Below are 26610 nucleotides of genomic sequence, written 5' to 3' on the forward strand. Positions count from 1 at the left end.
AAGAAACTCTGGGCCACCCACATCTTTGCTGTGGGGACCGTCCTGCGCATTGTGGGTTGTTTAGCAGCGTCCTTGGGTTCCCGCCCGGGATGCCAACAGTACCCTCTCTCCAGTCACGAGAACCAAAAACATCCCCCCGGGGGCGGGGGGCGCAAACCCCACCCCCAGCCCTTAGTGGATGATGGGATCTAACATGTTTTGAAAGGAGCACTTGTCTGAAAAGAAATTCAGACCTGGCAATTTAACCAACCAGAAGTCACACAAAATTATGCTGAGCTGCACCATCAGAGCAAAAGTGCACCACTCTCGCCAGGGAAAAAGCACGTGACAACTGAGAGAACATCTTTGCCCATCACTCCAGTAAAATTTACAAAGAATGGTGATATTTAACGATGAGGAGGAGATACAGAAATCAGGGCTCTCAATTGCCATTGGTGGCAGGGTAAAGTGTGCAAGTTATTTTGGAAGACGATTCACTGGTATCTATCCGAACTTTGAATGGACATGTCTTTAGACCCATACATTTCCTTGCTATGTATCTGTCGAAGGAAACAGCCATCTCTGCAAGGCTGGGGACTGTAAATAGATGTGTACCATTTGTGAAAAGGAAAAACTGGAATCAGCTAGATGGCCATCCGTAGAGGATGGCTATAACCATTATAAAAGCTATGCATCGGGCTTCCCTGGTGGCGCAGTGGTTGGGAGTCCGCCTGCCGATGCAGGGGACACGAGTTCGTGCCCCGGGCCGGGAAGATCCCACATGCTGTGGAGCGGCTGGGCCCGTGAGCCATGGCCGCTGAGCCTGCGCGTCCGGAGCCTGTGCTCCGCAGCAGGAGAGGCCACAACAGTGAGAGGCCCACGTACCGCAAAAAAAAAAAAAAAAAAAAAAAAAAGCTATGCATCATATACTGTGTTTAACTATATTGAGCTTAATTTATTTAAATGTTTAGGTAAAAACTGGAAGGTTTCACAGCAAATCATTAACGGTGAGAGGTAGGATTAGAGACGAGGATAAGATGGGAGGTCTCTATTGATTGCATCTTTGACAAAAACAATGTATTCATGTATTATTTATGTGTACATAGATGTACAAGCATATATGCGCATGTTTCTGAACCCTGTGTGTCTATACATATATATACTGTGTGTGCACACACACACACACACCCCAGATACTGCCTGGGGTATCCCCACCCCCAGGCAGAACCACTGGCATCCTCACGTATTTCTGTTAGCTGTGGGGGAGTTTATCTCCCAAACAGGTTAAAGACCATATATATGTATTTTTTTTTTTTTGGCCGAGCTGCACGGCATGTGGGATGTTAGTTCCCTGACTAGGGATTGAACCCGGGCCCCCTGCATTGGAAGCACGGAGTCTTAACCACTGGACCGCCAGGGACGTCCCAAAGACCATATGTCGTTATGGTATCACATAAACCACAGAATTTCTTTGAAATACCTGGAACAGGGCAGGTGCTGGGCAGAAGTATAATCTCCCAGCCTTCCAGCAGCTTCTCTGCCCACTGCTGCGGGATGTGTGTGAAGCTGCTGGGGTCACCCATACAGATCTGCCACGGGGAAATGAGGTAGAGATGGCCCGGCTAAGACGTCACGATCCTCCAGCACAGGGCAGGGGTCCTCGGCCGCAGCACTAGTGACATTTGGATGACTCTCTTTTGGGGGCTGTCCTGTGCGCTGTAGGATGTGGAGCAGCATCCCTGGTCTCTACCCACAAGATGCCAGTAGCACCCACCCCAGAGCTGTGACAACTAACAACGTCTCTAGACATGGCCAGAAGTCTACGGGGGGCCGGGTGTGCAGTCGGGCTGTCGCACCCCTCCCCCATTCCCCGCCCCACAAGTGGGAACCATTGTGCTAGTGGGAAAAGAACAAGGCAGTGCTTGTGTGAGCCAACCCAGGACGTCTTTACAACGCATCTCTGATTTCTAAATGCGGCCAACACAGCCCAGAAAGGCGTTTCTGAGAAGCCCCTACTGTCCCACAAAGGTTGAAGCGCTGGGGACAGGACCCTCCTCTGCAACTGCACTGCATTTCCTAACAAGGCTCTGGTGACCTGGAAATACTCCTTCCATTTAGAAGATACTGATGAAGTACAGTGTCCTCCCCTGCATAATTTTCTTAAGGAATGGACTTTCCGCCCAAATGTATTATCTCGACATTTAACAAGTTACTCACTCTGTACCGACATCATCTCTGGAAAACAAAGACATCACTTGCTGTGGTTGGTAAATGTCACAGCAGAACAGTGACGATTATGTTAAGCGCAGCAACCGTCAATTTTCTGCAGTTTAATACAACGCAGCAAATTCCGATACCCACACAGTGCAGCAGAAACATGCAGGAAGGAGCCGAGGAAAACTGGGGAGAGACGACAGCGGCTGACAAATGCCAGCCAGCGAGCTCCTGAGAAGGGATGTGTGAGGCCGGGCAAGCAGGCGCCGAGGGAAGCGGTCTGCGTGGAAGTGCAGTGCCCGCCTTGAGCACATCGAGGACGCCGTGAAGAGCAAGAGCCAGGAGGACCCGGCAGAGGGGCTCTGGGCAGAGGCCGCAGCAGCTCAAGCCGGCCCTCCAGCAGGGAGTCAGATGATCTGCTTCTGTTGCTATTTTTACGTTTGCTAAAAAGGTAACAAAGCGGATTTCCAGACATCCCTGAACGATACACCATACTGAGCGGGCCCAACTATTTCGCTTCCAGAACTACGCCCTCACCCTGCTTGGCATTCGCTCCTCCTCCCCCCACCCCCCAGACAGCAGTTCATATGTGACCAAAGAAAGGTTTTCGTGAAGCGTTCCATATTTTTTAAAAAATATAAAAAATAAAAAAACTTTTTGAAAAAGATAGGCTTCACAGCTTTCCGAAGCACATATTTTGAAATAATTTGGTTTTAAGACTCTTTCCAGAAGGCACAAAAGAGAGAAAGTCCCTAAAAAAAGAACATGAAATCTAGGGCAGAGTCAGAATACTGAACACGGTGCACATGGGGAGAAAGGTGACAAAACACTGTGCCTACGAGGCCGGCAGCCCACCTGGCAGTGCTGCCCATGAACCCTGGCTGGACCGGGAGGGAGGGAGGGAGGGAGGGAAAGACACATTTTGAAAATGCACAAACAAGGTCAAGTCCCGATCTTCAGAAGGCGGGTGATGGACAACACAGGTCAACAGAAGCGACTGAGTTCCAATTCTCTCCATCAAAATGATGTAGATTAGGTACCGCTTATCGCCCGGTGACCTAATCCTTTCTAAAGTGTCTTTTAACCCAAGATACGTGGCTTTTTCCGTTAACCTATGGAATAAGCGGCCACATATTCAAACACCAGGTTTGCTTAAGCTGGTCTGAGGGACTGATGCTCAGTCGGAAGGCAGGGAGGGGGTTCTGAACTACCTGAGAGGATAAGGAGAGCCGGAAGAGTCTCTGTTTTTATTAAATCCCGTCTTCATAACTGTTTGCAATATTGCGAGTTTCACATTTTAATGCACATGAAATTTTGTCACATGTATTCAGAAGCTACGCATAAATGAAGAACCTTAACTCTGTACTCTATCAGACACTGCTTGCTGATAAGAAGTGGATAAATCACACGTTGGAACTCCGCAAAACTGCTTTCCACAGGAGGAAGGAAGTAAGCAGGAGGCACGGTTTGAAAAAGGAGCTTCTTACCTCTTTCTGGCTTCCTCATACTGCCAGTTAAGCCTGACTCGGTCCACAAGCCTTGTTTTATCATCAAAGACGAACTTTGGGGAACAGAAGAAAGAAAAAAAATGGGGGAGACACATTAAAAACATATTTTCAAAACAGAAAATGCACTTAAACTTCCGGCAACAATGAAGAATATTGTAATTCACCTTCCAATTTCCATTTTTCAAAGGTCTGGAAGGAAACACACCAAATAACAGCTGCCACCTCTGGTCAGTGGAGGTTGGGAGTGGGGCTGGGAAGACTTTTGCTGTCCCAACACTGGTGGATTTTTTTTTTTTAAAAACAGTGGAAGTATGTTCATCTATTGTGTGATTCCGAGCAACAACAACAAATTAAGTTTTAGAAGAAATAGGGAACTCCTCAAAGTTGATACAAAAGCAAAAAAATTCATCCCGCCTAGGGTAGTATATGCTCTCGTTCCTCAATAAACACAAAACAAGGGTGTTCTCCTAAAAAGTCACAAGATCTGAAGGAGACGGACTAGCTGTGTGAGGTGCTGGCTACGGGACTCCTTCGAATGCTATGCAGCCCGTGAAAGAATCAAAGGTGAAAGGACGGAAGGAAGGCACGGAAAAGCCTGGGACTGGCCGCCTCGCCTCAGGAGTCAAGAGCTGAAATGAGGAGCTCTGATGCGATCACTAGTTGCACCTAAATATTTTCATACCAATTACACTGAAGCCAACAAATTCCCAAACAAAACAAACAAGACCTGTATGAGAGGTAACTGCAGCTCACCTTGATTACTTCTTCCTTCTTTCCTGGAAATGTATGACTCTAGTTTCAATAAATCGGCTCCATCTGTAGATCTGACCTTACTCGGCCATATCTTACGGCCACTACTAAGGCTTTATTTTTTTAAATGACCTCGTGTCAACAAATATTTGGAACTATTCTACTTGTATGGCTGGCAATGAATTCACTGATATGAGTTTTGAGACAGGTCAATGGGGAATTTCCCTATACCTTTATCGCCTTGAATGGCAAGGAGAAATGCCTTATACGAGACTAAGCACTTGCCAATGAGATGTGTCACGATTTTACACATTTCAGCAGCCTCACCCAAGGCCTCTCTCCACAGTGTCCTCAATGTAAATGCATTTAGGCTGCAGCACCGCATCTGCAGAAACTCTCTACACTGGAAATGAGCTACTTGTCACCTGATCACCTTGTTCATTAGAGACCCCTAAAGCCGACCCATCAAGACAAATAAATGTCATTTCTTAAACCTCTTCTCAATGCTATTTATGAACCTCTAAGCTCTGATTTTGCACTCTTCTGTGAGAATAAAATGGACATTTTCATTCAAAAAAAAAAAAAAGCCTACAGCCAAACGGATCCAACAGGTTCCTGCTTCATGGATCCTACATAGCCCTACAACATGTACCCCAACTGCTAAATTCCAACATTAGGCTTGTACTGCTTACAAATCTGTGCTTGCAAAGCCGTGGGCTCCAAAAGCATGTCTGATTACATCAATGCCCATCCCACAAAACTAACTCAAAGTGATAACTATGTGAGGTAGTGTGCTGTTTTAAAATGCTAGGTTGGGGATGTTCTGTTATGCAGCAATAGCTAACTAATGCAGTTACAGCCTTTTGATATATTTTTCTATAACATGATGTAGTAGAAAACACAGAGGTTTACGGATCAGAGACATTGATTCAAACCCAGACCTGCCTCTCCCTGGCTACATGACCTTAGGTAACCTGGCACCTTGACCCCCTCATCTGTCAAAAGAAGATGGAAACCACTACGTAAATTGAGGTAACAGCCATGAAGCTGCCAGGGCCAGCCCCAGTAAACGCATAGACAATGATAATTTACTGCTGAAGTTATTATAGCTGTATAACCAGCCACTCCCCACCTGACATTTTTAGAAAGTCTTACCTAAATCATTACAGAACCTTCGATCTTACCTGTTGCTCTCAAACTAGTTAAGAGTCTCTAAAAATTCTAATTCTAACCTTATGTTGAGCAGCAATGAACTATTCATGGAATTCAATAAGTATCATACTTCTTTCCTTCTCCCATGCCAAAATCTTTAGGCAAAAATGCCAGACATTTTTGACTTACAGATTCTTCTCTGTTTTAAACCAAGATACCTAGTCAAAAAATGTCCAAGTGTACTTTTGAGAACAATGAGGGGAACACAGCAAATAGGGCAGTTCAGGACATCCAAGACACAGAGGCATTATTTCCTATATTATACTCCCCTCAAAGAGGCACTATTTGTCGACATTTTAAACTATCAGCTAATTATTTAAAATCCAGAGTTTTTTAGTCAATGGTTTTCCTTTTTGTTTCTTTTTATTTAATTTTAGGAAGGCATTCTGCATTCCACTGATATTTCATCTTTACTTAGTAAGCCCTAAGAAAAAGAAGCCATCCAAACTGTTTTTCCATTTGTAACAAATAAATGTAAAACTTCACTCAATGACATTACAACAGTAGTGTCTTTAAGTATTCACCACCCTGCTTCAAATGATGGCTGCCAGTTTTGTTTCTGTGGCTAACTCCAGGCTTTACTAATTATCAAAAGGGGCATTATGAAATTCTTCCAAGTCCCAAACAAAATTAATTTCAATTCAATTCAACTTCCTGACATTCTCTTAGAAGAATAAGAAATAGCATCAAAGTATAACCCAAGAGTGACATAGCCACAAAGCCTCTGAAAAATCACTGGCCTAAGCCAGAGCTCAGCAAACTATGGCCCAAAGGCCAAATCCGGCCCACCACCTCTTTCCGTAAATAAAGCTTTATTGGAATTTTACTGGAAGAAGCCCCACCCACCCATTCACATATGGCCAACGACTGCTTCTGTACTATGACAACACAGCTGAGTAGCTATGGCAGAGGCTGCATGGCCAGCAAAGCCTAAAACACTTATTATCTGGACCTTGGCAGAAGAAGTTAGCTGATCCATGCTCTAAAAACTCATATGTGTGCCAAGAAACATCTAGACTCAACTCTCAAAAGGATTCTGCCTTTTTTAAGAATCCGAATCACAAGGATAGAGGTAATAAGCCATTCAATTGCCTCCCAGGCCCCTGAACCTTCAAGATGGCTAGATGTGAAAAACAATATTCTTTCTTCAAACTTAATGGCACAAAAGCCAAAACATTTTTGAAGGGAAAGTGGAAAATTTAAAGAAATGGGTGACAGCCACATGAAAGCAGTCCTTTTCTCTCTGGGCACACTCGGTTCCTCCCCCTGCCCAGTGAGCGTACCTCGCCGATGACCTCAGTCTGAGACCCAGCATCGCAGAACTGGTGAGGTAAAGACTCGCCCAGCACGCCTGCACTGGGAGGGAACTCTTGCAGAGGGTCGGTAAGAGAACAGCTATTCCTGAAGCCATCAGTCAGCTTGGCCAGGCTCTGGAAGAGAATGCAACAAGAGACTTGAACAGCGATGGCGATGCTTCTCTTCCCTTTCACAGCAGTCATTTCCTTCCTGTTCCAGGTCGGCAGCTTCATTACCGGAGAGCGGGCCGGCCCCAACTCCATTCTCACGAGATTCAAGAGAAATGTCGATCAGCACATGCACCTTTCATGAAACTCATAGTAATTTAAATCAGACGGCAACTGAGTCCTCCTGGCAGCATGTGAATAATATAGAGAACTGTGGTACCACTTTTACCGTTTTTTAAACCTTTGTGTTTCCTAAAGAAAAGTTAAGCATTCCCTCCAAAAAAGCCAAATTCAAAATAGAGAGTAGAAAGGCAGTTGCCAGGGGCTGGAGGGCTGGGGGAAATGGGGAGATGCTGGTCAAAGGGTACCAAGTCCCAGCTGTAAGGCGAATAAGTCCCCGGATCTCAGGAACCTCATGTCCATAGCATGGTGAGTATAGTTAGCAATACTGCAGCGCATATTTGCAAGTTGCTAAGAGAGTAGATCTTCAAAGTCCTCACCGTGTAAAAAGAAAGGTAACCGTGTGACGTGATGGACGTGTTAACTAATTTTATTGTGGTAATCATTTCACAATAGATGTGTATATCAAACCATCACGTACACCTTAAATTTATACAGTTTTATTTGTCAAGTGTACCTCAATAGAGCAAAGGGGAGGGGGGAAAGTATTTCCATCCAAAATAGTCTATCAATAAATAAGTCCAACAGAGATGAATGTTGCCTTGAGATCTTCAGTACCCCACAGAAGGTGAAAACAGCTCCCAGACAATATTTACATATTCTTATAACCTGGCTTTTCAGTCACAATGCTACAGGGTCAAAAGTCATCTTATATGGATGTCAGTTTGCCAAAAATTAGAGTAAGCATAAATTCTGGTACAGGGAACCCTTTTGGGTGAAAGTTAAAGAGAAATCAGATTTTCTAAGATTTTTAAAAGACCTGTGAAAAGCAACTATACCCCCATAAAAAGAAATCTAAAAAAATAAGAGGAAAACATGAAAAAAAAATTTTTTTAAAAAGACTTGTGAATGCATTCACATTCAGCAGATATTCCTGCAGACACTAGACGCCCACGTGCAGTGTACCCCAGGTAGCTGCCTCGGGATCTAGACAAAGGCATCTTGGAATGGGCCAAGATTGCTACAGTCATATAACAAAGATGAAACAACTTATTTGATTTTACTAGATGAAGACATTGCCTGTGCGTCTCCCTGGAGCGTCTCAGAGAAGATGCTGGGGTATGAAGCTTCTTCCAGAAATTCTATCTCCAGCCTCCGTGGTGGGGAACCCACTCGAGGCAACTGGGTGGCTCGGCCAGCTCTGCACTCTCAGAAAGAACGGGGCAGGGACACGAGCTCCACGTCCCGGGCGAGGCCTCCGTGTCCCTGGGGTGAAGTACCACCCGGTTCACGCCCGGGTTTGGGCCTGGATCACATGGGTGATGTCCACAGAGCACCTCGCCCAGCGCGGCACACAGAGGCCTCGGCAGACGGCAGCTGTTCTCCTTGCTACCAGGCCTCCGAGAAAACCTAACAACTGACCATTTACCTCTCATGACCTGGAAATACAGGGCATCTGAAAATACAGATTTCTGGGTCCCCACCCCAGACAGTCTAATCCAGGAGACCTGGGGTAGGGTCTGGTAATCTTCAATTGAAGGAGCAGCCTAGGGACACTCCAGTCTCACGCCCTTGCCGTTAGGAAGCACTGCCGGGCAAGGCAGTCATGTGCACACCTGTTGCACTCGGCCTACGAGTCTGAGCTTTGCTCCCATGTCCTTCTGTGTCTTACATGCTACAGAATCGAGACAAATGCCTCCCAGCACCAGGTGCTCACTCGGTGTGCTGAGCCGAAAAGAAAAGCCACAACAGAGAGCATCAGATGCATTCCGGCACCGAGCAGGAGCCCGGCGTGGGACTCTGCAAAAACTCAGCTGTTTCTAAAAACAACAGAAACTGCAGGAGTTCAAGGGGCAAAAAAACAACGCAATATAAAGCTACAATGAAATAAAGTCTGTCCTCATGGTGGAATACTATGCAGCCATATCCAGGAAGGAGGGAACTCTGAGTCCAGAGACGGGAAAAGGTACAGGGCATAATGGTTAGGTGCGGAAGCTACCGCGGGGCAGCAGGCACAGGCCCGGCTTTCTGCGAGGGCAGCCGGCCACGTGTTCACACTTTCAAGTGTCTGTATCAAAACACTGGAAGGGTGTACAAGAAGCTAATAAAAGCAGCTACAGGAGGTGAGAGAACGGGGTGACAGCAAGACTCTTACAACAGACGTTGAATTATTTTGATTATTTAACAATACAAACGTATCACCCATTGTTGTGGCCTGAATTGTGTCCTCCAACAAGATATGTTGAAGTCCTAACCCCCAGAACCTGTAATGTGTGCTTATTTGGAAGGAAGCCCTGCAGATGGAATCAAGTCAACATGAGGTCATGCTGGATTAGAGCAGGTTCTAATCCAGTGATCGGTGTCCTTATAAGAAGAAAAAAATTCATACACAGAGACACGGGAAACCACATGATGACAAAGGCAGAGACTGGAGTGATACGCCTACAAGCCGAGGAACACCAAGGACTGCCAGCAGCCCCCAGGAGCTGGAAGAGGCAAGGAAGGAGCTTCCCCTAGAGCCTTCAGACAGAGCGTGGCCCTGCTGCACCTTGAGATCAGACTTCTGTCCTCCAGACTCGGAGAGAATAAACTTCTGTTGTTCTAAGCCACCTGGTTTGTGGTTCTTTATCATGGCAGCCCTAGGAAACTAATACGCGTATTTTAAAATATTTATAAATATGTACACACACATATACAGAAGATATCATATATACATATATATTATACATACATGTATGTCTTTAAAATATGTATGATTATATAATAAATATATAATATATATATAGTAAATATATACATATATATATATATATATTTTTTTTTTTTTTTTTTTTAATAAAGTTAAGAGACAAGCAGGTGGGCAGACAGACGGACGTGGGCTCTGAAGAGCACCCGGGCCTCTTACTTGCATCAGGTCCCGCCTCTCCTTCTCGCCTGTACAAATGGCTTTCTTAATGGTCCTCAGCTCACTCATTATAGCCTGAGCCTCATCCAGCTTGTAGTTGGTGTGAGCACTTGACATCTTACGATCAATCCTGGTCCGAAAAGAAATATGAGTCATTCTATGCGAGATTACAACATTCTATTAAACAATAACAACCCAAAACTTAAAAGCTTCAGAGAAAGGTGGGAAACAGTTAAAAACAATGTTTTGACAAAGAAAAACAAAGATCCCCTAAGACCTTCCTTGCTTGTGGTGAACACCAGATGAGACTGGTGGTGGCTGGGCGCCCTTTGCCCCAGGAGCATCCTCTGCAGGTGGGGATGCTCCAGGCAGGGTGCCCGTGTCCTCTACTAATATGCTCAGGCAACGAGCTCACTGGTTTAAAAATTTCCTGAAATTTTAAATTTCCCTCTCTGAGAGCAGGATCCTGTCTTATTCGTTTATCCCCAGCATCTGGCTTAGTGGTCAAAAATGTCTATTAAATAAACATACAAATGAAATCTGTGTACAAGAAGAATATATGGGAAACAGCAAAAAGTAGTGAACTTTCAACAGGGACACCCTGTATGAAAGTTGGGAACTCTTAGGGCTCCTCTATCTTTCTTTTATTCTGGTTCTAATTTATCACTCTCTCAACTACTCCCCTTGCATTCAAACATCCATTCAGCCTTCCTTAAGCTTCCCATTCAAGCTAACTTCCTTCCATCCATCCTTCCTTCCAGCCAGCCCACCCCTGGGCACACAGGGCCTGGTTCTGGGTGGTGGAAGCAGAGCGCTGACCGAGACTAGGCTTGGCTCTGGCCTGCAAAGAGCAGGCAGCCTCCTGTAGCTCGTCCTTGGTCACATCGTCCATACCTACGTCTTAAGCCTTGGAAGCCCTCGGGGCTGAAGAAGAGACTTCGGTCCAGAAACAGAACGAACTCCTTCTCTGGAAAGTCACCAGCTTGCATTTCAGGCTCCAGATCCACCATGACACAGATTTTAGCTCTAAACTGTTTCCCCCGTGTTACCCGAAAATCCAGATGCTTAACGGCCAGCCCAAACTCCCTTCTGTTCCACTGACAAGAGCATCCTGGCATGCTGGTGAGTACAAGTGACACTCCAGCTCTACAGTGGGACCCTGGGCAAGACACCTCTTTAAACCTCAGTTTCCTCATGCCTCAAATGAGGACACTAAAAATGTCCCTCCCATTTAATGAGAAATGTAAGGAAAGGGCTTACTTGGCAGAGACCTGGCGTATAATGTCTGCGCTGATTATTATTATCAGGATAATGCTCAGTCTACTTACTCATGAGAGAAAAAGTAAACAATGCACCAACTCCGGTACTTTATTATCATTAACAAATTCCTGGCCACAAATGTCACAGCTCACAGCAAAACTCAGCACCAGAGCTGGTCTGAGCCGTCAGCACCACTGGAATGAGAGAACAAGCAGGAATCCATTCCCTCCCTTTGGAGTAGGGCTTCAGGGCTCAACAGCACTGCTATGACTGACATCCGCAGCAAACAAAATATTCATGAAAACTGGTCCCGAGTCCTCTTCCTTGGAGAGCGGATACAGATGCACCGGGGGACCCCACACATTGAATGGTGACACCCCTACATCCCAACATGGCCTGGCCATGTGCTTTTCCATTTTAGCTGTTCTATGGAGAACCAGGGGTCTCTAATGTAAGGCAGGAGCAAAGGCCACCCATCTCCCAGCACTGCATCTGTCTAGGAAGTGGCCCAACTTTTCTTGCAGAGAGAATCTAGACTCAGTTATGTAATAATATCTCGTTATATCCATCCTCCGATAAAAGGCTTTCCAATACGTCTCATTTAATGTCACAAACCACAACCCACATAGGTTGATGAAGTCTGTAGAAAAGGGTTACATCATTTCCATACAAAAAACCCAAGGCCAAAAAAGTGTGATTCCTCTGTAACAGTTAATGACCAATGCCTCTGCTAACCAGGCCTACCGGCTCCTATAGAATGAGAAATACAGCAAATGGATCGTCACCTGACACTGACACCCACATAGAGAAATGAAACTCTACTGCACTGAACAAAATGTTTTCAGTTCCCTAACCATCAGTGCTAATCAAATGGTCAGAGAGTACAGACACACACCCACTGTTAAGGCCGCAACGTAAGATGCTAACCACATCAGCTCCAGCTTCGTACTTAGGTGTTGTGACTTCCTTATAGCTTTTAGCAGCTACAGAGCCTAAGTGCAGCCATCAGTAAAGCCAGGCACTGCGCCAGCTGCCTGTCAAGGCACCAGCATCTACAATGGGAATGGCCGCTCCCTGGAGGAAAACAGGCCCCGAGTCCCATCAGGGAGAGGGATCAGCAACCCTGTAATGCCTCTCATCAGCAGACACTGAATGGACTAAGACCCAGTGTAAAATAAAAACCCCAGGACACAGAGCACACAGCCTTTACTTTTCACCCCTCAACATTTTGCAGCAGTTTCGGGAAGGTTAAGTGACCTGCTCAAGGTCACACAGCCAGTAAGAGGCACGGTGAGCTTCACACTGAGGCCCCGCACACCACACTCATCCTCTTCTGTTGCCGGGCTACCAATACATTCAGCGTCAAGGCCTCCAAACTCGCATTGTGTCAAATCTGAGGGCCACCCACATAGCCAGTCAGATGTTGTCCCAAAGTAAACTGGTGCTCTTTACTGGCTGCCTTTTGAAAGAAACTGTTAGAGAGAAAAGCAGGCACAGCTTCAAATGCTGACCGCACACAACTAAGAGGACATCTTCACGATGATTCTCATCAACCTCCCCCTCCCACTGCCCTCAAGTGTCCCTATTTGTTGTTCAACTTAAGATGTCAAGAGAAGGGCTTCCCTGGTGGCACAGTGATTAAGTATCCACCTGCCAATGCAGGGGACATGGGTTCAAGCCCTGGTCCAGGAAGATCCCACATGCCGCGGAGCAACTAAGCCCACGTGCCACAACTACTGAGCCTGCGCGCCTAGAGGCCGTGCTCCGCAACAAGAGAAGCCACCGCAAGGAGAAGCCCATGCGCCGCAACCAAGAGTAGCCCCCGCTCGCCGCAACTAGAGAAAGACCGCACGCAGCAACGAAGACCCAACGCAGCCAAAAATAAATATAAATAAAATAAATTAACTAAAAAAAAAAAGATGTCAAGGGAGCTGGTATGACAAAAGTAAAACCAAATGGATTCTTAAACCCACATCTTGAAGAAAAGGGCTGCCAGGCCTCGAAAGATATTCCACGTTAATACCACACATTACAAGCCCCAAGAATGAGAAGTGTTACAACTCTACCTTTTACGTCACCAGCTCTGGCAGGGGGCCTTGAACGACCCTCACAAAGCTTCCGGCAGCTTTCTATCAGCAGCCGGTCCTGCGTGGAACGCCAGACCCGTCTCACGACGGGAACAACGCTCTTTTTGTTTCCGCCCCCATTTCTGTATGCTTTACTGTTATCTGAGGAGCGCTGGCCTTTTAGCACGGGCTGTAGCTTCTGTGCTACGGTAACGGGATACTGCTGGTCTAAGCCTGCGCGACCTGTGAACAATCCCGTTCTCTTCTGAAACCACTAAATCCCCTCGGACGGAAAATGCTAATTCCGAGATCTAATGCTGCCTTGTTGGGGTATCGAATGGTCCGCAGAGTGCAGTCACTCTCTCTTATTGCAGGAGACGCACGGGCTTAACTTCATCACAGCATCCCAAAGCGGAAGAATGTCATCAAGCAATTAAAAGGCTCAAAGCAAAGAGGCTGACCCAGGGGCTAAGAACACACCTCACGGAAAGTGGGTACTGGCGCGTTGAACGAGCACCCCTTTCTGTGATCTGAACAGCAGTGATAGAAATAGGATTTCTTAAGACACAATACAACACAGTAAGAAGCAGAGAAGGAAACGCTAGAGGGCAGTTAATAAGAAGGCACCTGGGCCGATGCAGCGACCTCCCCGATGCTCGCAGCCCAGGCCCTGGCCCAGGGGGTCCCGGTGTCCCAGGAGCAGTGCCGCACGGCCCCCCGGGCTGGTCCCCTCACCCCACCAAGCCCTGCCCTGCGCCCGGAGCTGGCTGCATCCCGAGGACCGAGTAGGGAAGCAGGCCAAGTCCGCATCCTCGCACAGCGTGACACTAGGCGAGGACACAGACGACAAGAAAGAAACCAGCGGATCAGGCAGCGACTGGTGGTTCAAGGAAAACGAAGCCCCGTGTGGGGATAGAGGGTGGGGCGAGGGCTGCTTTTTAGATACGGTGGTGAGCAGGGACCCTGGCAAGATGTCATTCGTCCAGAGAACTATGGAAGGGAGGGGACAGGCACGAGAGACTTGGGGAGAGAGTTCGAGGCAGAAGGAGCTGCGAGTTGCAGTGCGGGCTGACGCGGGTGAGTGAGGGCGAGACTGGGGGAACGAGGTGAGGATGGGGGCCGACTCATCTGCAGTCTGGATCACATTCTAAGCGAGAGAGCCACCAGGGGCCACGCAGCGGAGACACTTTACAAGAACCCCATGGCTGGTGTGAGGACGAGCAGCCACCACGTCAGCACTCGGGGACGTTACAGGTGGCACGGCGGGAAAAAAGCGCCAGTGGCACAGAAGCGCGGGAAACTCAGGGTGAAGCGATGTTAAACGAGCTTCCCGGTTGCAGGACACCTCACAGTCGAACAGGAGGAACATTCCAGACGCCCAGGAGGTCTAGCGTCACTAAAGAGGGAGCTCTCCCCCACCCATTGGCACACCCAGCACGTTCTTGGGCATCACCCATTTGGGAAGCTGCGGACGTCCTCATTCTAGCTCCTGCCCCCTTGCCCCCGGGTGCTAGCCGTGAGTTACATGAAGATAATTTTTCAAAACAAGCCTCAGAAACTTTGGGGCAGCGATACCCAGTAGCTCTCTCACTGGAAAAGTTTGATTTTTCTGAAGACTTTCATGACTTGTAAACGTTGCTCCTGTTTTCCGAAGACGCTGAAAAGGGCTTCAAGAGAAATGCAAATTACAACGACACTGACACACTATCTCTCACCGATAAGACTGGTACAAATGCAAAAGCGTGAGTGACAACACATTCTGCTGGCCACGCGGATGGAACAGGAACACGCATCTACTAGTGGTGGGAATGCAAAATGGTGCCACCCTCCCGAGGAGAATTCGGCAGTATCTAAGAATACGACCAATGCCTTTACCCCATGACCCAGCAAACCCACCTTCGAGAACTTATCCTGAAACCTCTGTGTCTACACGTGCACAGCATTACGTGAAAAGCTGATGGGAAACATTATAAATGGATGTATCAGGCCGACGATGCCAGACCCCACTAATAATCTTCACACCACACAAAAAAAGAGACAACCAGAGAGTGTGCACCTCCGGACCAAAAGGAAAAGAAAATGAAACTGAACTTGAGTCAGATCAAGCCTCTCGGATTAATGACACCCGTTTACATAAATAGCAGGGGACAGAGAAGCGTGTTAAATGACGCTGTGCACGTGCACGCAGCAAAGTCCGGTATCAGGGCAATTCTTTGGGACAAGCAAAGTAGCTTCTTCAACAAATAAGATGTCAGCCGGAAGAAAGGAAGGAAAAAGGAAAAAAGGAGAGGAGGGTAGAGATTAAGAGACACACTAATCAAACGTACGGTGTGGACCTTGTCGGAACCCGGACACAAACAAACCAGGGAGGTGGGAACACTTGCTGGAGAAAGTTAAGTGGCACAGGTATTAGAGTTATGTTTTCAAAAGGAGTCCGTTACTTTAGGAGAGACATTTATGGATGAAATACGACTCTGGGATTTGCTTCAATAATGCGGTAAGAGCTTGGGCGATGAGGCTGTGTGACAGACAAAACAAGACTGGCCATTGTGTGGTTAGTTGTTGAAGCAGGGTGAGGGGTACAGAAAGGTTCCCTTATACCATTCTCTCTGCTTTTGTGTATATTTGACATTTTCCATCATTAAAAGTTTATATACATTATACACACACACACGCATGCTATCATTAACCCAGAGAATGTGTTCACGGCCAGCTCCCATCTACAGAAATTAACATACATAGACTTAAAAAAAAATACAAAAGGTTCTTTTTTCCTCACTTGGACCCAAGCGTAATGATGGATTTCCTTGCTAGCCAGGAAAGTTCACCAAGATAAACAAGTCGAGTTTAAAATGTTATAAGTAGCCAAACTCTCGGTGAGGTGCTCTGGAAAAAAATACACAGGCTATTCTGGGAAGCAAGAACAGCAGAAAATTTTCTGGAGGAAAATCCAGGGTCTCTGCCTTAAATCGCTGTTGGAAATAATATCTGAGAAGCCCATTTACATGTAACAGCTCCCGTATTATCTGTGCTCAGAGTTAGGATTTTACAGTAGGGGTGGGATAATCACATTATCGATGCTTACCAGAGGTTTTCCAAATTTCTCAATAAATAATACCTGTCTGCATGATTTGATCCAAACACAAGAGCCAATGTGCAATACCAGATAAATAAAGAGGCTGTTTCCGTCTCACACATGGCCTGTGGAACTCAGAGGAAGGGATCAGTCTGCTTTTCACTGGCAAAGCGTTTTAAGCGCGGCGCAAGCACCCTTGTTTCCTCTCCTTCCCGTGAGCTCGTGTCACAGCACAGAGTGACCGACCATTTGCAGTGACAACACAGCAACCAACTAGAAGCTGCCTCTCGAGGCAGCTCCATCTGGAAAGCTGGGCTGGGTCCCCCAGGACCAAGGCCAGGTCCACAACTTTCCCTCAGGCCACCCCTCAGCCTCCACTGGGGAGGGTGGGTATCCAGCAGGGAGTGAGGACCGTCCCCTTGGCAGGGGGCCTGTTTCCCATCACTAAGGATTCTTGCTAAGGAAAGCAGAAAGAAGATGAAACGGCACTGGCCCTTCTCTCTGCAAGAGCACAACTCATACTCCGCTCCGCCTGCAGGTGTAAAGTTATAACTCTTCCCAGACCAGCTTCTGCTTCCCGTCCAATAAACCTGGAGAAACTGAGGCAGTCTTTTCCTAGTCTTAAAATTACCTTGACTACAAGAGATGAATTTACTTCCTAGCAATGCTAAGGGGAAGGGGTTTTCTCTGTCACCTGAGCCCTGACATCTTTTATTTCTGAGAGTGTTCGGTCTTAAGCTGACGTTGCAACATAACCGTTGTCTTCACATAAAGAAACGGAGGTGGCCAGAGTGATGGAGGCCAAGCAGAGGGACAGGCACTGGGCCCAGCAATCCTGTTACAGAAGCCAGAGCCACTGGGGAAGGTGCCGGCCGGGGCTCCCCTCTGAGGCTCGGGGATCCCATGTGACCTCAGTGTTCCTGAACCGCCCTGAAACCCGAGCACCTGCACCAGAGCTTCAGCGAGTGAGAGTTAAATTAACTGCATGAGGCCCAGCATGAAAAGTCAGTATTATCTAGAGATGCTGGGAAGTCTTGATTCGCCCTGGTGAAGAGAGAAAGCTATGGTGTGGCCAAACGAAAGAAGGAAATCAACCTCCAGTTCAACTGGACAGTCCAAGCAACTTGTGAAGACCTGCCAAATTACATGATTTGCTTCTGCTTATTTCTGATCCAGCCCTTTAGCAGAAGTGACACAGGAGGGCACAGCCACAGTGCACAGAGAAGCACCCAGCAGGCATGGGAGCATCTGGAGGTGGGCAGGGCTATATGGCGTAGAATCACAGAACAGGTATTGCTGCGCCAGGAAGCACCACAGCAGATGGACAAAATGAGCAACAAAACCAGTAGCCGATATTGAAAATGCAGCTTGATTTGTTTAAGCAAAACTTTTTTAAAAAGCTGTACTGCTTGGGCGGCTGGGTCAACTGACCCGAGGGGACGGTCAAGCCGATTTAGGCCGCTCTCTGCCGCCTTGGAATCGCCACCACCACGGCCAGTCGGTCGCAGGGCATCCAGCAGCTGCTCCAGGCCGAGAAGCGGGCCGCCAAGGAGGTGGCCGAGGACCACAAGCAAAAGAACTGGAGGCTGAAGCAGGCCAAAGCAGCAGCCTGGGCTGAAATTGAACAGTACCGCCCGCAGAGGGAGAAGGAGTTCAAGGCCAAGGAGGCCGCGGCTCTGGGATCCCACGGCAGTTGCAGCACTGAAGCGGACGACCCCCAGGAGAAGGTGACCATCCTCCAGACCTACTTCCGGCAGAACAGGGATGAAGTCCGGGATAAGCTCTTGGCCTTTGTCTGCGACATCCAGCCAGAAATCCACAAAAACTACCACAAAAACGGATAAAGGAAGGAAAAAACCGCCTGCTGTTGCATGGTTTGGCATTTTCGATCCCTTCATGGAATATGAAGCTTTAGCAAGGCTTGAGTTATAGTCTTGCGAAAAGTCATTAAATTATTTCTGTGTGTTATATAGTAGGTCCCTTCACTTTTTGCAGAACAGCAGATCTAGCTTCTTTGTACAAACTTAGAGCTTATCCAAAGATTTTTATCTTCTTTTGAAAATTTATTTATTTATGTATTTATTTTTGGCTGTGTTGAGTTTTCGTTGCTGTGTGCAGGCTTTCTCTAGTTGTGGTGAGCAGGGGCTACTCTTCATTGCGGTGCACGGGCTTCTCACTGTGGTGGCTTCTCTTGTTGCGGAGCACAGGCTCTAGGCACACAGGCTTCAGTAGTTGTGGCTCGCGGGTTCTACAGCACAGGCTCAGCAGTTGTGGCGCACGGGCTTAGTTGCTCCACGGCATGTGGGACCTTCCCAGACCAGGGTTCGAACCCGTGTCCCCTGCATTGGCAGGTGGATTCTTAACCAGTGCACCACCAGGGAAGTCCCAAGATTTTATCTTTTTACCTCATATTTCTTGGAAGTTTAATGCGTATACATTGTCTATTTTCCTATGCCTTTTCACTCAAGCAGCATATATATCAATACTGACTTTTTCTTTCTTAGATGTAGTTAAAAAAAAAATTTCTTAAGAAAGAAAGAGATGAATTTTTTTTCCCTAAATCTTTCTTGAAGGTCAGGGGCTTTATCTATGAAAAAGTAATAAATAGTTATTTGTAACCTATGTGATACAGTAGCCAGCCTTAAAACAGTCCTTTCCGGCTAAGAGTTAGAATAATGGATACTAGTACCATTGTTTGGGCTGCTTTTAGTTTCTCTTAATCAAAATTACTAGATGATAGTCCTACTATATAGCACAGGGAACTATATTCAATATCCTGGGATAAACCATAATGGAAAAGAATATGAAAAAGAATGTATATATGTGTATAACTGAGTCACTTTGCTGCACAGCAGTCATTAACACAACATTGTAAATCAATTATACTTCAATAAAAAATAAATTAAAAAATTACTAGATGATGGAATTCAAGAACTTGTTACATGTTACTACTTGGTGTACTGAAAATCATTTAAAAGTAGACTCTCTGTCATGCAAAAAAAAAAAAGAAAAAAAAAGCTGTACTGACTAAGGATAATTAAAGGAACGCCCATTGTAGATCCAAATCACCAGAGAATGCGCGTGCATGCGCGGGCGTGCGCGCGCACACACACACACACACACACACACACGCACACGCTGCTACAGGTAGTGGTAGAGAAAGCAAAAAGCTGACCGTAAGGTTAAAAGCCTGCAGCTCATGCTAAGCACGTGGACAGCTTACCAAACCCTGCCGCATGGGGGACCTGCAGGGGGCATGGCAGTGTCTCAGGGCCAGAAAAGCCAAGCCCCTCCAGGCAAGACCCAGCTCACCTTTCTATTGTGTCTCCCTTGGTGTCTATAATATGTCCTTACTAAAAAGCGGACAAACGAATCATCAACCAAACTAATCCTGGGTGATTAACAAAGTGAATCTCAACCTTGTGTTAAACAACAGGGTTTGACGTGCCCGTTAATTACCCTTTATATGAGGTGGGATCATTACCTTTGTCAAACACATTCTGTGTTACCTCCCTATAAAGAGTAATACTGCAATCACATTTGACACACTGTCATTGTGTCTGCACACAGGATGCAAGAGAGTGGCACGCTGCCCACATTTACCAAGAAATCGTAGCCACATGGATTCCTGCCATTTGCTGAAGGCTGACTATGTAGCAGGCACTGGTGCTGCACTCGGACAATTTAGCCCAATGATCACTGCTATGGACTGAATATTCATGTCCCCCAAACTTCATATGGTTAGCCCTAACCCCCAATAAGATGGTATTTAGAAATGGGGCCTTTGGGGGTGACTAGATTTAGATGAGGTCATGAGGGTGGGGCCCCATGAAGGGATTAGTGTCCTTAAAGAAACAGAAGAGACACCAGAGACCAGAGCCCCCCCACCCAAAAACAGCACCATGTCAAGACACAGCAAAAAGGCAGTCATCTGATAATGAATTTGCCAGCACCGTGACCTTGGACTTCCAGCCTCCAGAACTGTGAGAAGTAACTGCTCTTTAAGTCACTCAGTCTACAGTATTTTGTCAGAGCAACCGAGCTACAACAGTCCCCATTGACACATGAGAAGCGTTAACACAGAAGGTATGAAGCACAAGCCCAAGTTCAGCAAGTGAAACCAGGCTCTGAATCAAAAGGGAATATACTTTGGACTAACAAGAATACAATGCCCTTTCTTAGGAAAATTAATTCTTTCAGACCACCAATATCACCATTTCTAAAATAACTTCTGTTCATTGAATTTGCTCACTTCATATAACTCACAAATGATAAGAACTTCATCCCCAAACTCTTAGTAGGGATAAAGTTCTAATTGTAAAGATGTCAATTTTATAGGAGGAAGACCTATAGATCAGGCTGCCCAACAGAACGTACTGTGAGGATGGAAATGTTATCTGTGCTACCCAATGCAGTGGCCACTAGCCCAGTGGTCCTCAACTTGGGACAAACGTGCCCTCCAGGAAACACTTGGCAATATCTGGAGACATTCTTGGCTGTCACAACTGGGTGAGAGGGTGCTACCTGCATCTAGGGGGTCAAGGCCAGGGGTGCTGCTAAACATCCTCTGGTGCACAGGACAGCTCCACCACAAACAGTTATCTGGTCCAAAATGTCACGAGCAGTGAGGTGGAGAAAACCTGCACTAGTCACGTGTGACTGAGCATTTCAGATGTGGCTACTGAGACTGGGGACTAAAATTTTAATTTTATTTAACTTTAATTAATTTAAATTTTAGAATTAAAAAATTTAAGAGACTAAAACTAACAAAACAGGAATTCAAATGTAAATAGCCATGTGTGTTTCAGACAGCACAGCTATCAAGAATGTGCGTAAATATAAAATAAAGGTCTTATTTCCCAAGGAAACAAGAACAAAGTATTTTTAGGGGAAAGAGAGATCTGATCCTTAGGATTGGCAAATAATAAGCATAAATAAAAGCATAAAAGTGAACACCCATGAAGCTTTAGGACACACGTCCCGGCACCAAACAGGAAATCGCAGGGAAACTCTCCCTCTGTCACTGCAGGCCACTCACTCTTGCAGGGTCTCCACCCCCTTTTCTTTGTACTGCAGTTCTTGCTTCATCTGGGTCAGCTCTCGTTTTAATCTGGAAAGCTAAAGACAAATTACATTTTTTTTCCACAAAAAGAAGCTGTGAAAAATGATTTCTACAGTTGTTAGCATTATCATCTAAGTTTCTGACTACCTTGCAATTCACGGGGTCACCCAGTCTCTCCATGGCCTTCCATCCCTGGCATATCAAACAGTGCTGGCATATCAAACAGCCCTGGCAGAAGGGCTGGCTCGCTTAGACACAAAAGGCCCGGGTCACGAACAGCTTTCTACCACGTGGAGCCCTGGAACCAGCAATGATTTTCTTTTTCAAGGTACTGATTTACACATTGCAATGAGCAAACTTTGTCAAACTTTTTTCATCCTCTCTTCTGCTTACTACCCACAGATCCCACCTAGGAAACCCTGTTGCTCAAAGCATGGCTTCCCACTATCTGGAAGTCAGTCGCCTGCAGTGCTTATTTAAACAGGTGCTAGGACCCACTCCAGGCCTTGTTAAAACTCGGTGGGGGCGAGGCGGGGGGTGTCTGGAGCTCACACTGTGAACTGATGCCCCGGGTGTTTTTTGTTAGGGTACTAGAATGTGAGAACCACGGCACTGAAAGAGACACTCTGGTTTAGGGACTGAGACACCAGGACAGGAGGCTTGGCCTCTAAGATGTCTCCCGCCCCCCCTCCCAGACACCCAAGACAAGGGGCTGAAGGGATGGAATGTGGTGGCATACAAAAAACCCGGTACCACTGGCAAGGAGCACCGGCACCTTCTGGTCAAACGCCATCGTAGAAAAGAGTTCTCTGGGAATACAGCCACCAGGGAAGAACAGCAGATGCTAAAGCTGCTGAGGGACAGGGCTGGCAGCCCACTGGTACAGGCAAGCAGCCCTCTGAGATTGGGCGCCAATGTCACCAAATCTTTCCAAACGGAGGGGTGAATGTAGCCCCATGAAACACACTGAGGGATACAGGTGATTTTTTGTTAGATGGGCTGAGGCTTTAAAATGAAACTTTTCCCTTCCTATCGGAAAAAAAAAAGTGGAAAGTAAAACCAAATGTGGTAATAATTCATGAAATGGAAAATCTTACTAAAATATGGGTGTTATACACACTGGCCACCATAAAATGAACCATGATAAGTGGTGTTACATAAAAAGACATACGGGGCTTCCAGTTGTGAAAATATTCGTTTTACTCACCCTATCCCGACGACTTGCTATTTCTGCTTTAATTTGGTATGGGTCGTACTTTGTATTTGTTGAATATCCAAAGAAGGCTAAACAGAAGGAAAATATTTTATTTTATAATAGATCCTTTAAAGTAAATACATACACAGATAGGAACTTCTGATTCACCATATTAAGTAGTTAATTCTCAGTCTCAGACTTCCAAGTTGGCGCTGGCTCCTGAAGAATTAACATTTACAACCTTGAATCTTGATGTCTGATTTTTGCATGAGGCCCTTCTACGTGATTCCACATAATAAAATATATGGCTATAGGTAAATCAAAACTCTGTTTACTTCAAGTGCAAAACTACTAGGGTTAAAAACCATATATACATGGGGGGAGGGGTACGGTTATGGTATAGAAAACTATTCTAACTGTGTAAACAGTACATACAGTATGAACCCATTTTTACTTCCTTTTAAAATGCATGCACCCATGGAAGTCACTGGAAGAAAAGAACCCCAAAGGTGACTGCTATTCTCAATGGTTTCATTGCAAAAGATTTTACATGCACTCTCTTCATATCTATAGTCTCCACATGAACGATTTTTGACATAAGAAAGAAAAAAAAACCCCAAAGATTTGTAAAATGAAAAAGACAACTTTCGAGTCATGTATCAGTATCTGGCAGGCTTGAGGAAAAGCTATTCTTCCACGTTGTTGGTTCCCCGAAAGCTGAAGCAAAGCACCCACGCTGTTATTCTAAGCAGCTTGTTTTTGAGGGATGTTTAGCTAAATCACATTGCATAGATAAATGCTTTCTTCAGCAGTGCAGCACACATGATTTAAAGCCTTTTAACAGACACAGCATCGTGATTACAGACGGCTAATACCTGGGGGTGAATGAGGTGCGCTCAGCCGTCCAGCTGCGGGCTAAACACAGTCAGCCAAGCCCTCTCCGCCGTCTCAGCAACTGGAGCAGCTTGCGGCTGTTTCTTTCTCTTTTTTTTCTTTCTTTTTGTAAATTAATTTTTACTGGAGTATAGTTGATTTACAATGTTGTGTTAGTTTCTACTGTACAGCAAAATGAATCCGCTATACATATACATATATCCACCTTTTTTTGGATTTCCTTCCCATTTCTGCCATTTCTAATTTCTATCACCCCATCCACCTCTCTGCATCCCTTTTTCTCATAGGCCTTGGAGCCGCAGTGACTTGGTTCCTGTCCCTTCCTGAGTTGTGGAGGCTCCTCTTTCTTCATCTGAGAGTCACCCCACACTGGTGTAATCTGCCTCTGGGTCATTTTCACTAGTTTCACCTGCTCAGAAGACCCACCAGCAGGGCCAGCATCCGTTCTTTTCCTCCTTTGATCTGGGTACCAAAGGCTGTCATTCAGGTAACTTACATGTCAACACCTAGAAACTAGCTTATAATCATCTCCTGATTTCATATTGGAGAAGTTGACTCAAAGCCATCAAGTGGGGCTTCCCTGGTGGCGCAGTGGTTAAGAATCCGCCTGCCAAGGCAGGGGACACGAGTTCGAGCCCTGGTCCGGGAAGATCCCACATGCTTCGGAGCAACTAAGCCCTTCCACCACAACTACTGAGCCTGCGCTCTAGAGCCCACGAGTCACAACTACTGAGCCTGCGTGCCACAACTACTGAAGCCCACGCGCCTAGAGCCCATGCTCCGCAGCAAGAGAAGCCCGCGTACCGCAACGAAGAGTAGCCCCTGCTCGCCACAACTAGAGAAAGCCCGCGCGCAGCAACGAAGACCCAACGCAGCCAAAAATAAATAAATAAATTTATTTTAGAAAGCCATCAAGTGGTTTAAACAGCAAGAGTATTTAATATCCTCAAATAGAACCCCATCCTCAAATAGAACCACATCCCAACTTAATCTGAGCTGTTCAGATATCTCCTGTTTCTAAAAAAATACAGTTCTATGGAAAATCTACTATTCTAAGCCCCAGTCAGAATTTCAAATTACTAGAATCTACTGGAAATAAATATCTGGAGGAGCTGTTTGCCAAATTTATCTCAAATGTTCTTATATTTAGAATTCTAATCTCTCAAAAACACAGAGTAAAATGTTTTTTAAATAGAATTCTTTCTAAGACGAAGAATGTTTATTTCCAAATCCTAGAACCTCCATCTTGCCTGAGTCTTTGGTCTCATTTAAGACCAGTAATGAAAGCAACACCTCAAACAATGCCCTTAAGAGGCAGAAGTTATTTCTATAAAATCTCCACATTAAACTCCTGGGACTTAAGTTTCCCAAGCCTGAGCTTAAGGGGCTACCGCTGGGGCCCAGACAACATGCAAATAAACCTAGGGCTTGCTGACTCCTTCCACGTGGGGCCACTTGTCACCTTGCAGCTGAGGAAGACAATGCCAACAGTTACCACCTGGGATCTTTCCCATTCCGGGTAGAAAGTAACCCCACCAAAGTCCAGGGAAGTTAACCGCAACGTTAAACATCAGTAACAATGATCTGAAATCACTGCCAAAACTGTTTCTGCCTGTGCAGTTTCATGGGGAAAATTAGCAAAGAGCCTTGAAGTGCACGCTGGAGGTGTAGTGGGTACAGATGGAGAGATACACGGCAACCTGCCCCCGGTTCTCCTGCGTAACCAACAGAGCCCTGAGGCACTTGGACATCCGCCTCTCCCCCAGGACACTCAGCCTGGACCAGTCCTGGAGGGGGATCCTGATAAGCCACGACATCACTGAGCTGCCCAGTCCACCAATGGGGAGGCCCACCACCCCCTGGAGGACGCTGCTAAGTGACAATGACAGCCTTACTGTCCAGGCCGAGGGGAGTTAGTCTTTTCTGCTACTTACAGCTGCAAACATCCTAAATGGTAAAAGGTTTTACTTATTGATACCATTCATGTTACCTTTGCCACGGTCTCTAAAGCTATAAAATTCCAGGACTGGGATGAGGGAAAAGGCAACTCAAGTACCTAAGACAGTGAGTGCGTTTTATCTTCAAATGCTAAGGAGAGTGATAAACACTGGCAGAACTTCTAATGATATAATTCAATTTATAAAGACAAATTCTCAGTTCCTGATGTCTGCCAGTAAGTCCAATGGAACCCATTTGTGGAGTCCAAGGAAAAAGTTCAAGACTCTGGACCCCATTTTTTTTTTTTTTTTTTCTTTTTGCGGTATGCGGGCCTCTCACTGTTGCGGCCTCTCCCGTTGCAGAGCACAGGCTCCGGATGCGCAGGCCCAGCGGCCATGGCTCACGGGCCCAGCCGCTCCGCGGCATATGGGATCCTCCCAGACCGGGGCACGAACCCGTATCCCCTGCATCGGCAGGCGGACTCTCAACCACTGCGCCACCAGGGAGGCCCAGGACCCCATTTTTAATGGCACGTACACCACAACACTTAGAAAAAGAAACATCTTCCTCTGTTAAGACACGTCTCCAATCTCAAGGTTTAGGATAAATACGAGACTTTCACCTCTGAAGCTTTCTTCTCACCTGAAGGTAAATTTTAAACAGCTTAAGGAGGCCGCTCAGGCATACAGCATTGCTTTGGATAATATAATAAGAAGGTTATAGCTTAACTGGACCTCACCAATGTAAACTACTGTACCTTGCTATTATAGGGTAACTGTCACATTTACTTCATCTATCCTCATAAAATCTTTGTGATAGATGACGATGATGTTTCCCCACTTTATAAATGAAGGCTGAGTGTGCAGTGACTTGACCTACATTGTGCCATCAGTCAAAGAGGGACTTCTGTCTAGAACTTGGGCTCCTGTGGGTCACATTAGCTTTTCCAACTTAAGAAGAAATGGCCC

At 46.2% G+C, this 26610-nt stretch overlaps 2 protein-coding genes across 4 annotated transcripts in view; one reads left to right on the plus strand and one right to left on the minus strand.

Annotated features, from left to right (window-relative positions):
- Nucleotides 1-26610, minus strand: part of WWC3 (WWC family member 3) — a 118761-nt gene that overhangs the window by 40348 nt on the left and 51803 nt on the right. For all 3 annotated transcript variants that reach the window (XM_060087990.1, XM_060087991.1, XM_060087992.1), the window contains 5 exons: nt 22823-22899; nt 21592-21671; nt 10152-10281; nt 6947-7093; nt 3681-3754 (listed from right to left, as the gene is read on the minus strand). In XM_060087990.1, the coding sequence (XP_059943973.1) occupies nt 3681-3754; nt 6947-7093; nt 10152-10281; nt 21592-21671; nt 22823-22899 (508 nt within the window). The remainder of the gene's footprint in view (nt 1-3680; nt 3755-6946; nt 7094-10151; nt 10282-21591; nt 21672-22822; nt 22900-26610) is intronic.
- On the plus strand, nt 11678-18397 carry LOC132482595 (V-type proton ATPase subunit G 1-like). The gene is made up of 3 exons (XM_060087906.1): nt 11678-11781; nt 14175-14396; nt 18052-18397. Exons 1-3 carry the CDS (start codon nt 11678-11680, stop codon nt 18395-18397), a joined length of 672 nt encoding a protein of 223 aa, XP_059943889.1.

This window comes from Mesoplodon densirostris, chromosome X (assembly GCF_025265405.1).
Source record: "Mesoplodon densirostris isolate mMesDen1 chromosome X, mMesDen1 primary haplotype, whole genome shotgun sequence".
NCBI lineage: Eukaryota > Metazoa > Chordata > Mammalia > Artiodactyla > Ziphiidae > Mesoplodon > Mesoplodon densirostris.